General features: G+C 35.5%; 1 protein-coding gene across 3 annotated transcripts in view; it reads left to right on the top strand.

Moving 5' to 3' along the window:
- The window catches only part of FER (FER tyrosine kinase), a 147136-nt gene that overhangs the window by 11848 nt on the left and 119777 nt on the right, over window positions 1-15511 (top strand). For all 3 annotated transcript variants that reach the window (XM_027656837.1, XM_027656838.1, XM_027656839.1), the window contains exons 2-5: window positions 3390-3500; window positions 6776-7034; window positions 10689-10862; window positions 13194-13293. In XM_027656837.1, coding sequence (XP_027512638.1) covers window positions 6828-7034; window positions 10689-10862; window positions 13194-13293 — 481 coding nt within the window. In that variant the 5' untranslated portion in view covers window positions 3390-3500; window positions 6776-6827. The remainder of the gene's footprint in view (window positions 1-3389; window positions 3501-6775; window positions 7035-10688; window positions 10863-13193; window positions 13294-15511) is intronic.

The raw sequence follows: 15511 nt of genomic DNA, 5'->3' as shown, positions 1-15511 counted from the left end.
AATGAATTTTTATAATAATGTTTGTTTCATGGTCTCAGAAATGTCTTTAGGCATTGAATTTTGTCATTTAATTATTCACTAGGTGAAGAAGTATGTAAGAGCAGCTTCGTAAAATTTCATTTGATGTTCTTAAGTTCTTCTGGGAAACACTTAGGGCATCTGACATACCAAGTCACTTTGTGCTATAATGATTTTTTTTCCCTATGTACTTTGATCTGACACCCATCATACTTACCTGTTTTGTGAACTAAAAAATTCACTTTACTTTCTTTGTGTGGAAGTTGCTCCATGATCAGTATTACCTATGTTTTTTTGGGTGCTTTATATTTTTTGTGAGGTAGGAGAATTTGAAAAACCATGAAAAACCATGAATGTATCAGCAGTGTAAGAACGCGTTATGTTGTCTCTTCCTTCCATTAAAAACAGTGATATTCTGGATGTTTTCTAACCTGACCACTTCAAAGCACTGAATGAATGTTTTTGAAAGTCTGTGTTCAGAAACTACTAGAACTTTTTCTGGTAATGGCATTAAATAACTCGTACCAGTGTATTATGTTACATTTATTGACACGTGACTTCATTTGCTGTTTTCTGTACTTGTTGCTCAGTGTCCTGAGGTTCTGCAAATTTTTTGATGATCTGTCATTTGATTGATCATAATAATTTTGTATGAAGCACATATGCTCCTGAAATGACAGATAGGCAGGTGACCATCCTGAAGAACAGCCCAAGTCCTGCTACAGATTCTGATGAGGCTTCTGTCCTCTTGCCTGTCAGTCTTTGTCTCTTAAATCTTACTGTGCAAGTCTTCAGTTCTCCAGCAGCTTCCTATGTGAGACATCAGCAGAAACTTCTTAGAAGTGTTTTGTTCACTACCACTTCCAACTACTTTTTCCACAGGATCCTTGATTCCTTCAAAGGACTCTTCAAGTTGTGAAGCATGATTTTCCTCTACAAAAGCTGTGTTGGTTTTTTTCACCATTTGTTCTAATCTGCAGATTCTTAAATATGATTCCTTGTCCAGTATCAAAATCAGACTTTGTTGTGCTTCTACTGATTGCCTTGTCAGCTCTGAAAAGATTTGATAAATTTTCCGCTCTCCATTTCTCTTTACGTAAGTCACCTTAAGCCTAAGTTTTTCAGAATTCATAGTTTGGCAATTTAATAGCTGGTAATTTAACACTTTCACTGAATAGCACCTGACTGATGAATTGTTACTATTGGTATTTTTAAATGCTCTGCTGGTGCTTCGTTTTTAGAGAATGCCTTATATATCCTCAGTGTGAAGACGATCTAGTGGGGGATTGCCTTTGACTGTCCTTGTAGTAATTTCAGAAAACAACAGCTCATCTAGATTTTCTCTTTTATCCTTATCTTCATATAATTCTGTCTTTTATGTCTTCATTATCTGGTAGATTACTGCATTGTTGTAGCAAGCTGTCTGAAACTATCAGATTCTACTATGTTTGAGATCAGAAATAGCAGTGGAAATTTTGTAACATTTTATTGCTCTCTGACAGATGGCTGTGCAGTTCACTGGAAAGCTTTTATTATGCTTCCGTGTACTAGCTGGTGTATGCCTACCAATTAGACCAGTACTGGACTTGTATTACCAGTTTTAAATTCTACTGATGACCTGTATGCAGATGAAAATAAGCACATAGATAAAGAGTTAGTAGTAATTGGAATTCTGAAGAAAAGTTGGGTTTGCATTTTTTTTTTTGTACCGAAAAATGAAATTCTCCACTCTATCATATGTGATAAAGTAGTTCTTTAAAAAAAAACAAAATAAAAAAGGATTACACCTTGTCTGTGTGCAGAGAGCAGAGGATACAACTTGTCTCTGTTTAAATGGCTTCAGTTTGTTGTTTTATTTAATAAATGTAGTTTTCATAAGGGCTTCATTTTGCCACATGCAATTTTTTAACATCTGCTTGAAACCTGAATGTACCCAGGTGCTGGTGGTAGTGTGTGTTCTACTTTCATGAGTCCCATTTGAGCAAGGATTAAGACTTATGTTCCTGTCCAGTGATATTATGCTATTTCCACCTGGTTTGCATTTGTAATGGGAAGACTGGAGCCAAATTTACTGTAATGTTTTGCTCCTGATTGTAATTTTTTGCCAGTGAAGACTTTTCCTTGGGCTTTGTAACTTTGAAAAAAGTGATTTTATATCTGTTTTTAAAAAAATGTGGTGAATTTTGTAATGCTTATAGCCTCCTACATTTTTTCCCCTCCTTTTGTATTTGCTTGCATAGCTGCTGTTCCTCTGCAGTGACTGAATGTTAGCATCACTTAGTCTTTTCTATTTTTGGTCATGGAGAATGGAAGTTTTGTATTTATACTAGGCAGTTCTTTGTTTCTAGAATGTCACTAAGTAACCAGAAAGGAATATTAAGTAATGCCTTCTTGAATATGAGCTAAGGTTGTCCCTTCATAAGATTTTATAAATGTCTGTGATCACTGCTTTGTTTTAAATAATGAATACTGAAAATAGTTCTCTTTTCTTTACCCTTACACACCGTGTCTGCATTTCAGTTCTGTTTCATGTGTCTTTTCTTACAAGGGCATTTCTAAACTGTTATGGAATGTCTCGTCTAAAGCTGGACATTCTAGCATGAGATTATGAGGGAATATTTAACATGGGTCCAGATGTAGATAATATGCTATACCTTGCACTTGTTAGCTGTACGGAAAGCTTGTTTCTTATTTTATTTTATAATTTAAATACTTTTTTTCTTAATATAAACCCATCAAAGAACTTCTTTGTCAGTTTGCTTCACCTAGATTGCAGTCCAGAGTTACAGCTTGAAATTTTGGTCGTATAGTCATCCTTCCTGAGCGCTTTCTGTTCTAGATATTGGAGTAATTAGAACCATATAAGAAATCTGTGTGTCTTGATTGGTCCCTTTCTCATGTTGCCACTTGTTTTCTTCCACTCTTGTGAAAATACCACTACTAAATTTGTCTTTCATATAACAAACTTTGGCCTTCTATCCTTTCGTTTTCTTGCTAATGAGTATCTGCTTTTGTTTTATCAAGGGTGAGGTTCAGAAATAAATGAAATTGTCTAATTTTTCAGCTACAATACATTATGTCATAAGAAATTCCAAGAACTTAAAAAAAACCCCAAACTTGTCTTATGTGTGTAGAGACAAAATTATTTCTTCACTCAAAATTGTGTGTATGAAGTGATAACATACTGCTACTTGCAGTCATTTGAGAAGTCTGCTATTCTTTTTCTTGAACTCTGTCTCTTTTTTTAAAGAAGTCTCGTGTATGGTAATAGTCTGAAAATGCAAAGCAACTTAATGTAAGTTTAAGTTATACAATGCCTTTTAGAATGCTGAAATAATAATAAAAACATTTGGTATGCTTTTCTTTCACAGAGTCCCCAGAAAAGAAAAGAGAAGTATATTTCAGAAAGTGAAAATCAGAGGAATTAGCTGCTGACATAGGAAAACTATACTAAGGAACATTTTTTGAGGAAAATTTTTAAGGTATGTGAGCTTAAGTTATGCTTTGCAGAAAAGCCTTCCTGAAAATGAGCTGCCTGTTTTGTTTTGAGTGGACCAGTATTCCAAAGTCAGTTTTGAAATAAACAGGCTAACTTATGTTACCACTGTGGATGTTTATTGTTGGCAATAGCTCTGTGGAAGCAAGAATTTTGCTTGTTGATGTTGCATACGTTTTATATCAAATGCATACATAGATAATCTTCTGAATATGTTCTTAGTGTAAACAAATGGTAGGTAGAACATGTGTTTTGTGTTTCATGGTCTTGCACATTCCAGGAATAGATCCTACCTTAACAAAAACGTCAAATGTTTGAGAGTCTCTAATTTTTATTTAAGGTGTGGATGGAGAGCTAAGAATGATTAATTTCATTATTTCAGTGGAACATAGCTACATTCAGAAATTGAGATGGACTGTCTAACAAATTCATAACCTATTATAAAATTGCTTTTGAATCAGTACACAAGCCTTGAATTTGAGAATTTGTGTCCTGAATCCAAATTCTCTTTCTTTTCTGATTTTCAAATATTCTTAATGTTTACAGATAGTGTTTGCAAAATATAACGCATTCTATACTCTGTATGATTTGGAGGCTATGCAGATTTAGGATCAAAGGAGTTGACAGCATATCAATAGTGAGTGTGATGCTGTTCTTGTTCCATGTTCCTCCTTATGGTGAAGCCTGGTCTCCATTGTGCATTCCTGTTCTGAATTTAAGTGGGGGCCAGGTGTGCTTTCTAGGTTTGTGGTTTGTTAGTTGCCTGCCTTGTTACTGATACTGTGAAACCACAAGTTCCAACTGATGCATGTGGATCCATCATTATTTTAAGATTAGCATCTTGGATATAGTTGATAGCAATATGTAACAGAAGGCACCAGCTGTTATAAGGGCAGGATAGCATCCTATGGAAACATTGCTTTGTATGTGTTGTGTTTTTCCCTGATTATTTGATTTCAGTATCAGAGACACAGGACCTTTGATCTGACCCAGAGTGGCCACTCTCATGTGTCACAGACAGATTGCAATCATTAAATTAAATGTTAATTTGCTATGAAAGCTACTTTCTTCAGAGTTGCTGCTGGATTCCAGGAAGACTATTAACACTGGAATATTGGCTTTGTTTGCTGAGGGGAGTGCTGCAATTTTGAAAGATTATGTGAATGTCATTGAAGTTTCTCACAATGTTGTTTGGAATCTTGACTGCATGCTGTGGTGATGATTGAGACAGGTTGTAAACTGTCTTCAGTAACTCTCCTAAATTTAGAACTGTTTGAGATCTGGTTGCTCATTCACAGTATGTAATTAAATGCATATTGAATATTTACTTCCTGTGAGTGATTAGTTCGTTTTTTTGAGAGTGACTCTATAAAGAAAGTAAGTCTTTCTTGTAATTGACTGTGAGACATGTTTTAACTCTTAAGCTCACCGGTTATTTTTTGACTAATTTACATGCCCGGGAATTTTTTTAGCAATATAAATCTATATATCTCTTACATTTCAAAACAAGAAAAGTGAATTCATTTGTCTTGTTTGATGCTACTAGGACTTTATTGCTTTTACAAAACATGCTAGAATTCAGTTTGAGATTTGACTGGCATGTCAGGTCATGTATGGAAAAAGAGATAACCTCAGGGGTGTCTACCAAACGTGGAAGAGGTCTCTTCGTAGGAAGAGTAAGCAGTTCCTGAAGGTTTTTTTCCTGTATGAATTTAGCATATCATGTTTGTGGTTATGGCTTCTCCATCCAGCTTTTTTAAAATGTAATGCCATCTCTGTTATTTCCTCTAAGATGAAAATATTCTCCCATGTTTTTTTGAGAAAGATTTTTTTTTCCCCAGAATATTTTTCACACTGTATTTTCATCTTTTTGGCATTAGAGTAGAAGATATGTTTGTGTCTCAAACTAGTTCCACATTAAATCTTTTCTGGGTTCAGATTTTGCTGTACTATTCAATTTTGCCAGTAGTCTGGTTGCAGAATCTCTTTGGGAATCTTTGTCTTTCATGTTCAGTGTGAGTGTTTTAATGTTGCTCATGGTTCTGATTTGCAAAATCTCCTGAAATTTTGTGTGATAACTGAAGCCAATAACATCTTTATTTTTTCTGAATACCTGATATACTCTAAAAATGCTAGGCACGCTGAAAAGTCTGTCGAAGCCTTGTACATACCAGTATTAGCTGCTGGAGTGTTGATATTAGTCTACATGTCTCAGTTCTCGGTGTAAAATAAGAATATTAGTCCTACTTCCTTCAATGGGCTGTTAGGAAGATAAATCTGTTAATGTATGTTGGTGCAAAACACTCTTCTAATTTAAGTAGTACTTCTCTGTTCAAAAGAGCCAAGACATTGCTGGAGTGCAGGAATTAGTGAATAAGCAGTACACAGGTTGTGGTTGCACTGCAGTCCAGAGGTAGAGTTGCAGTGTGGAAATTACTCATATGTGTGGTTTCAGGTCTTCCATGGTGTGGCTGCATGTTTATCAGCACCAGATGCAGGTGTTCCAGAGCCACCTCTAACAAGTCTTTGACCTCCAGTTGTGCTACAGTATTTCATAAGGCAGCATATCTTATCTGTTTATCAGTTTATGTCACTTAGATAGAAGAAGACTGGACTGACTTAGGAGAAAATTGTGTGAACTTAAGAACTGTGACCTAGGGGACCTACAGTTGTGTGGGAAACCTGGTTTGGGATATTTTCTGATTTTAGGGAGGTTGAATTTGCAAGTTTAATGGTCTGCTGACACAGGATTTAGGAGAAAAATAGCTTCTACCTAGTTATCCATTTCCCATAGATGCAATGCCCAAGAGCTGGTGTTTTATTTGGATTTTTCTGTGCTCTTAGAGTAGTAAACACGGGAAAAAACTATTTCTGATCACCAGAAGTGGAAAAGTGCAGTTGGCAGCTCTTGTCTGGAGATACTCTCAGCTATGCTTATTTGATTAAATATGTAGATTGGTCTTTAGTATCTCTCTTAGATGCTGCTATATTTTCCCTTTTACTGTAGTTTAAATTAGGAAGGTATGTTTTTACAGAAATGGAAACTGGAGAACAGTTCTAAGCCTGAAATCTCTTCCAGTCATAGATAGGTTGATTTGAAACAGTGCACTGACCCTCCATTCAGCTTATACTGAGGAGGTATATGTATGTGGTTAATCTCATGATTAAGTTGTTTCAGGGTTTAGACATTAATACTTGCTCTTTGTCTCACTAGACGTTTTTCTTTTGAAAATTGTCTTATCAGTCTTGTTCTCCTTTCAGATGTGGTGAAGAGCCTGTATTTTCCCCTGTGTGGTATATTGTGCCTTAAAAAATGGGGTTTGGAGGTGATCTGAAGTATTCTCATGATGCTTTATTAAAACTTCAAGACTGGGAACTGCGACTGCTGGAAACGGTGAAGAAATTTATGGTAATGCGAGTAAAAAGTGACAAGGAATATGCCTCCACTTTACAGAATCTTTGCAATCAAGTAGATAAAGAGAGCACCTGTCAATTGGATTATATCAGCAATGTGTCCAAGGTAAGTCTGAAGTATTTTGAATTTGGAAATATCCTTGGAAATAAAAGTGCTGTTTGTTTGTTTTGGTTTCAGTTGGATTCCTGTTCATTCAGGTTCTTGAGAGCTAGTGTTACCAAACCATTTTAAATGGGCTACTTTTTGTTCCTCAGTGGAATGTGCAGAAATCGAGCTCTAGTCTTGGTTCAAAAATAATAACCGAACTAGAATCAATCCTGATTTTTGAAATTCAGTATTTTACATACCTGGCTTGAGCCTGCTACTTTGTTAAGTGTTTTGAAAATCGAGTATGCTATAGTAAGCTTTTCTTTCAAGACAGTTAAATAGGAACTATTGTTTACGTTATATAGAATTTGTGACAGAAATAGAAAAATACCAGGAAACAAGTCAAAGCCTAGCATTCCAACTGTTATGTACACTGCAGCATGTGTTGTGAAAACAAAACATTAATTCAGGATGTTTCTCATAATTGTGAAGTTATTTTGTATCCAATTTGAAATAACTGCGTTGACTTTTTATGAAAGTAAGGCTCCTCCAAATTACTAATTTTCAGATTTAGAGCAAGTCCAGTAAACATACTGATGAAGCAGACTTCCCTCCCTCCTGACAAGAGAAAAAACTACTCTGTTTTAATGGCTTACACAATTCTTGGCCCTTGTGCTGTAGCAGTGGTTACACAGTCCCTTCGTGAATCCTGATCTTTCTGCAGGAAAACACCCTTTTTGAGTCAAGTTAAATTTTAGACAAAACCGTTTTTATGTAGTGGGCTTATGGGGTGGCTGCTTGAATACTAGCACTGGTGTAGCATGAGGAATAGGACTGCTCCTTGTGCAGCAGGATGATTTATACTGGATTAAACTGACAGAGCGTGTGAGTTGAAAGCTGTGCTGATATAGCTGGACTGCTTCAGCTGCCCCAAAAGTAGCACTGCACAGTGTTTATCTGTAACATTCTGTTGTTACCTCCCTCTCCCACAATAATTCTTGCCTTGTCAGTTGAAATACTGCATTTTTTCCCTTGTCTCTGTGTTTTGGTGGTATATCTGAAATGCTTGTTACCCAATTATGTTTCTTACACAGGATTTGTTATAGATATAGCTATTGAAGTTGTGATGATTTCAGTAAATAAATATTAAAGCATTTTCATTAGCCTAAGATTGGCAGATGTCATGTATTTCCTTCAAGCTTTCTCCTGTTAGATCCCAAAGTTTTATATAGAATTGTTGGTGATATGACTCATCTTGCTATTACTGCCCCAGTAGAATTGTTCTTAGTGCCCTTAGTGCTGCCCAGATTGTCTTGCAATTCTTTTAGGCAATGAAACATAGCAGATGAGGGCTGGAAGAGTAAAGGAGAATTGTCATCAGAATAATTAGCATTATAAGGTATAAACAACCCTTAGCCTTCATGTAGCTAGCTCAGTCTAGGATGATTCATGTTAGTGACATGGACACTTCCTATGAGCAAATAACTTTACAAAAGCTGAAGGTCTCACTTTAACCGTGTTCTTTTTGGCTTGAAAAGAGGCCTGTGTGCAATATTTTGAAATTTTGTTTTGGACATAGGCACTCAAGTTGTTCAGCATTATTTTTCTTCTTTTCTTCTTTTTTTTTTGTCTCTTAAGGAGATGTCATTTTTCACTTAAGCCCTGTTCTTGATTTCTACATCTCTATATAACAGCAAAATTATTCATATACTACTGACAGATCTTCTGCATGGGCTTGCCTTAAAATTTCACTGACATCTCGAATTTTAAAGTTGTGTAGTGACACATTGTCTTACTGGCTTCATCAGTTAAAATGTCTGAATTATTGATTAATTTACTCATCCCATTCTAATTTAGTTTGTTTTACTAGTTCAGGATACTTTTTCTCTCTTCCTGACATTTTACAGAATAAAAGTATGATACAAACGTGATGGGACATAAATCTAGTATCTTATATCTCCTAAGATGTGAAATACCTGTATATTTAAGTTTTAGTATTATGTGGCATCAAAACCAAATACCAAGCTGTCCCAACAGCTCTTTTGTGTGTGTATATGTCTAAAAAATACTGTTAAACCAAACAGTGTTATATTTTATTGCATTTGATGGATTGTGGTTATTTTTTGTGGAAGGAAATGCTTTGCCTTTTCTGCTGTCCCCACCCAGCTGCTTTTCTGTTCCATAAAAATCTCAATTTTTGAAGCATTTTCATTTTTACTTTTCCCAGTTTAAAATAGTAAAATATAATCATACAAAGCACAGAAATCTGGCTTAACTGATATTTTCTCCTGGAAACATTGGTTTCATCTTTTCCTGATGGAAAGAGGGATGTAAAGAACAGGAAATTTTTTAATGGAAAGGGAAGTTTTTGCTATGTTTCTGACTTACTAAGGCTCATTTGGTGAATTGTAAGCTGAGTGCTGTTAAAAAATGCTTTTGCTGTGATTTTTCAGAGTGGATTAAAACAGTGCTTGTCTCAGTAATAAATCAACCTTAAAGAAAATGGAGGACTCTGACTACATTTTCACCTCTTGAGAGCACTTTTATGATCTATTCTATAACCACAAGGCCCAATCTTCTCAGACAGGTGTTTAATTATGTTTTTTCCTCTGCAGCTTTGTAGTGTGGCTCCTCTGTCATTTGGAAAGTGTTCTGTAATGGAGAGGTGAAATGGTTTTCTGCCGTAGCTGGGAAGCGTTAGGCTGTGATGTTATACACCACCACAGTCCAGAGAGCTCTGTGCCAGTCTGTGAGATATTTACAAGCTCAAGGAAATGTTAAAGATGGTTCAATATAAAAGGGAGTTAATTGTCTTTTGTTTAGTTCTCCGGAATGCAGTTTGCGTTGCAGCATTGTCATATGGAGATGGAAATATGTATATATGTTTATGTATGGGATGTAAGGAAACAAATTAATTTTCCAGTATTTTGATCTAAGGTTGATTTCTGTTTCAGCAAGAGGTAAGATAAATGCTAGTAAAACTAGTATATTAGGCTTTTGTTTGAACTGAAGTTTAGTTTCATGTTTGTGTTGTCTGTAGATGTGTATCTGTATTCAGTCACATACAACACATTACTCTGGCCTGAAAACTGACTGACAGAGAGTCCAGTCCAAGTAAGGGTACAGAAAGATGTTGGGTCACTGTAACAGATGAGTGTTTTTTCTGTTTAGCACCTTGTATGTGGCACTGGCAGTCTGACTGATGCTGTCAGCTTCAAGAAGCAGCTGACATGATGGTATCCTCCTAAACCCTAACCACTCAAACGCATATTACTGTGAGGTATTTAGACAAGGGCAGAGAAGTCAGCTCGGGCAGAGTAACTGTGGCGGGGAAACAGGAGAACAAAGAAAATGGGAACACGGTTGTCAGGGGTGTCAGGAATGTATTTAAAGAAAAAGGCTGTAATGCTTTCTTTGGTGTTCAGAAGTACTAGGACTGAAGGGTGAACATACAGTATTGTATTTTTGTCCCTGCTGCTTTTTTATGATTATATGAGTAGTCTTGAGGCATGATTTTGCAGGAGGATCTCAAATGCATTTGGATAAGTTTAAGATTTTTTTTCCAGATTGTTTTAAAAAGTGATATATCTTTCCCCACAGTTCATGTTAATTGTTTGATTAATTGTAAGCTGAAATAAGTAAGTGCTTTTCTGTTCTGGCTTTTTTTAATAGTCTTGGCTGCTCGTGGTACAACAAACAGAACAGCTGAGCAAAATAATGAAGACGCATGCAGAGGATCTTAATTCTGGGCCTTTGCATAGGCTTACAATGATGATCAAAGATAAGCAGCAAGTTAAGAAGAGTTTCGTGGGTGTTCACCAACAAATTGAAGCAGAGATGTACAAGGTATTTTATTCAGCTGTGCTTTATAAAATGATTTACGTATGTTTAAAAAGTGATAAATTGAGAGTGGATTTTTTTAGGTTTTTTGGTTTTGTTTGTGCTATGGTAAAAGTAGTAATGTGTGATATGTAGAATGCTTGGTTTAAATTTTAGTAATTTCCCTACATGTTTTTTTCTCCTGCCTGCTGACAAGGCAGAGATTTCTTCTATATAAATTTCTGTGGACAGATAGCACTGGAAATGCTCTTGTTCCAGTAGAGAATTATTCTGCATGATGCTTCTCTATTCCGTCTCTCCTCTTTTTCTCATTCCACTCTTGACATTCCTGGAACCCAGGGCACTGTAAACTTTGGTTAATGAGTGCTCTTTACAGTCCAGACTGTTTTGGGTGGTGACAGGATTCTAGTCCGTATTCTACAGTATAAATCAAGTATAAGCCAAACATCGAGGCTGCTGCTGAAGCTCTTCAGGGCCTTTTCCATGGCTTGTCAGTTGTCCTGCTTATGTTGAAAGCACTGTATCTACTCAGTAAAGCTGACAGAAATCACAGTTTCATTCAGATGCTCTGGGGGAAGTTTAGCTGCAAATGTCAAAAATCAGACTGATAGTGTGAAAGGTCTCCAGAGAGAAGGAAAAGCACTGTTTCTTCTTTCTTCCCAGAGAATTTGGGCTTTGGAGTGGCATAATTAAAATGTAACGTGAGTAATGCAGCGCAATTGACATGGACTGATAAGATTCTTGGGCCATTTATAAGAAGAAATTAAATCTGTGTTTAAACTAAACATATATTAAGTTAAATATATTTTCTCTAATAAGACTACTTCGATAAAATGCTACAATTCTGACATTTTCCCCAGGTACTGAGTGTGAGGATTACATCTCTTTTGATGCATGGTCAGTAGGCTACCGTTATCTGATAAAGTTTCCAAGCCAAATAATCCCTCGATGCTACTTATGGATTGATGGATCTTAAAATAGTCAGGATGGAAGAGCAGGGAAAAACTGGTAGAACACATTAGAAATAATAGAAGTTATAGAGAATTGCAGAAATAGAAAAAGAAATATAAGAAAGAGAGGCTGAATGGAATAAGATTGTTGGAAACTCAGGTATACTTTTAAAAAAGACTATGCAAAATGTTTTTTTTTCTGTTAATAGGTTAAATTCTAATAAAGTCTCTAAAAAAACTGTCTTTTAAGTAAGGCTTTTGCAAACAATATAGTGCATATTGAGCACTCACTGAATGTTTATTTACAAACCATATTGACTTTATTTAATTCTAGGCTGCATAGCCATGAAAATATTTTGGGTCTTGATTAATAAGCTTGTGTTGTTTTTTTGGTTTGAGTTTTTTTGGGTTTGGTTTTATTTTTCCTTTCCTGATTTTCCCAAGAAACATTTGAATAGCATTCTGGCTAGATATGATATGTTCTCCCATTGTTAGCTGACATTGTTTATTCAAAGGTTTTGTGTACCTTGAGCACTTACAGAATGATTCCCTGAAATGCAAAATACTTCACATGTTCTGTGGTACTATTTTTGCTTTTGTTATGCACAGAGGTAAAATGCTTGTTGTTTCCCAGGACAGTATCCAAACTGTGTAAACATCAGTGTCTGTGTAGTTCCGATGTTTAGGATATACTGGCAAAAAAAAGTGGTTAGGTGAAATTCGTATGTGTGATCCTTTCTTGTTCTAGTCATCTCTACAATGAGGAATCCTTTTGGGAAAATTCTTAAGGACAGTGAAATACTGTGTCTTTTACACAGATGTAATAGGACTTGTTTACTTCGTTTGATTTTTCTTTTTAAAGATTTAAGTTTTACAATTGATAGAGTGGTTCGTGAGTAGTTGCTGTTCCTTAGTCTTTTGGTATGAAGTGTAATATCTAAAAATTCTTCTATTTTGCTCTTTTTTTTTAGGTACTAAAGGGTATCCTTCCTATGCAAAGGACCTTAATGTACTATGATTTGTTAAGCATCTTTTTGATGTTTTATTCTCTTGTAATTGAACTGGAATACTGTTTATGATTAGCTGGGCTTCCTAAACGCATTTTTAATTACTCTGATGTGGATGGGGATCTCTGTTTCAGGCCTCTTATTTAATTCCATGCATTTATTGATTTTGATTTTTCACTATGTAATTTGTAACATGTAACTTGCACCATGTAATTGCACCATGTAATATCCTATTAGTATTATGTCAAGCCAATGGAAAGTGGTAGCATTCTTATTTTGGATAATAAATCTTGTTAATTCTCCTTCACTAATGTTAAGAGTTATTTTATATATTAAGAATAAGTATTTTTAATACTTTTTATATTTCTGTTTTCTTAAAGGTCACAAAGACAGAACTAGAGAAACTAAAATCTAGCTATAGACAACTAATAAAAGAAGTAAATTCTGCCAAAGAAAAGTATAAAGAAGCTGTGGCTAAAGGTATGACTTGAGTTAATTTTGTCTATTTATTAGTACCTTTTTCAAACCTGCTAAAACTCGTACAATGTAACAGGGTTGTTTTTTTATTTTGAGTAACTTGATTACAGTCAGTTCTTGTGAGTATAACAGATCAGACCTTTGCCAGCCTCATGTAAAAGAGGAAAATAAGTCATTTGCACACTGAGATTTTTTTTTAGGGAATGAGGTGTCCAGTCTGCATGGACTTTGGTTCCTGTTGAATTGTGCTTGAATAATTAGATAAAGGAGGGCCTTTGTTCCATTATGTATTGAAATATTATGTGTCCTTCTAAGATATTTTTTTCTTTAGTGAAAATTAATTAAATGGCAGTATATTTCCAAGATCCATCTTTAAGTTTTTGTATGACTGCCTAAATAACAGTTAATGTCCTTGATTCTGTTGTAGTGTAATTATAGTAACTATCACTGTGGAGAGAAAGACTGTTTCTTTCCAAATTTGTCTAAAATTTGGAGTGGTAGCTGATATGTGAATGTAATGACAGAACAGCAGGGGATAAGAGAAGTTATTTTAAGCACTGTTCAGCTGCCTTTTTTTTTCCTTTTACTGATATTCATATTCACTTAAAGATGTAAATACATATTCAGCTGTTCATTTCATCCAGTTCCCTGTCTCCTACATGTAACTTTAATTTTGTTGCTTGGTTTATCCCCAGGTAACTACTTAACGTGGGGATGTATAGTATGTAAAATGGAAAATTTAATAGAGTGCACTGATATTAGTATGTTATTTTTATCCTGTCTTATTTTGTCTTCCTGTTACAAGTCTGGTCATTCTCCATTCCTGAAGCACCAGACTTTCCCACTGAAATAAAAGAATGTTTTGGCTATCAGCAGCTGTGATGTTTTGATGTGGTTTTGATTAACTGAATTAATGTTTCTTTAGATAGACAGCAAACATAAACTATTTTTAAGACATGTCCTGTGGTTTTCTTTGACCTTGTCTTTCAGGCTTCCATTTAATGTTTGTCTTATTACAATCCGTACCTAATTTCACTTCCCCTAAAATCTTAAGTGTAAATCTGTTTTGACAAACACTGACATCCTTAAATATATTGCAGGTTTTTCTCCCAAAAGTTGCAGAATTGCTTCTCTCCTGTTAAATCCCAGGCCGTGTTCCTGTTTACAAATACTTATGTAGTTGATGAGCTACTACAGTTTGTGTATCAGCTGCAGGTTAGCTGAGCTGCTGGAATTTTTTTAAGTTCTGGTGTTTTCATAGCACTTCTGAGCTCTTATGTTGTCAGACTGTTTGGTGAAGTGAAAAGTTAAGGAAGTCCTAAAATTGTAATGCTTCGTTATTCCAGGCTATTCTTTATTCAATAAGGAGTGCTTATTCAAATTATGTGCTATTAAGAAATACTACTTTTGTTAATATACAAACTGGTTCAATTTTTCAGGATTTCAAGAATTACTGGAAATAATGGAAGGAACAATGCTCACCAGGACAGTGGGAGGGCATAACCAAGTATTGAAAATAAGCTGAAAAACATTTTGTTAAACAAAAAAAAATTAAAGTCTTTGGTCACCAGCTCTTGCGAAAGTTGTGTTAAAATAACCAGTCCAGGTCCACTTGTGTAAAATGCTGTCCTCAAGAGAGTCTGTTCCTCTGGAAACCCAACTCTCCAAGGCAGTGACTGGCCTTGCCTCTCTGTAGCTGATGGGGACAACTACTCCTTAGGACATATAGCTTTACCTTTACCCCTGGAGTTGTGCATACTGAATTACCTGCAAATTCATTCAGCACCTGTACGAGCCGGTGCGCAGGAGAAGAATGAAAGTCACACAAAGTAATGACTGAGAAGTGTCTCTATTTTGCAAGTTTAGTGATTTTGAAATTTAGTGACTTTTTTCCAGTTTGTTTTGGAATAGCGAAGCCATTTTCTAGTGAGAGGATGAGTTTACTAGAGCTTCTAGTGAAAGAGGTACAAGTGGTTTTTCAGCTTGTGAAGAGAATTGCTTCCCTGTTTTCTAGCTGAGTTTTTAAAAGTGATGTAGAATTCTGGGCTAAATATACATGGCAGAGGACGTTAACTGAAAAGGGTAAAGACTGGCAAAGTTTATTGAGTGGAAAGTGATGTTATGATTTTCTGCAGTCAGAAAATATTCTCAGGTGAACTTGAATTTCTGAGTTATACTTTCCACCAGCTGTGTGAACAATCACTTTGAATTAATGTGTTGA

This window comes from Corapipo altera, unplaced genomic scaffold, assembly GCF_003945725.1.
Source record: "Corapipo altera isolate COAL_440 unplaced genomic scaffold, ASM394572v1 61281, whole genome shotgun sequence".
Lineage (NCBI taxonomy): Eukaryota > Metazoa > Chordata > Aves > Passeriformes > Pipridae > Corapipo > Corapipo altera.
Note: the sequence above shows the minus strand (reverse complement) of the source record. Positions and strands in the feature narration are given on the sequence as shown.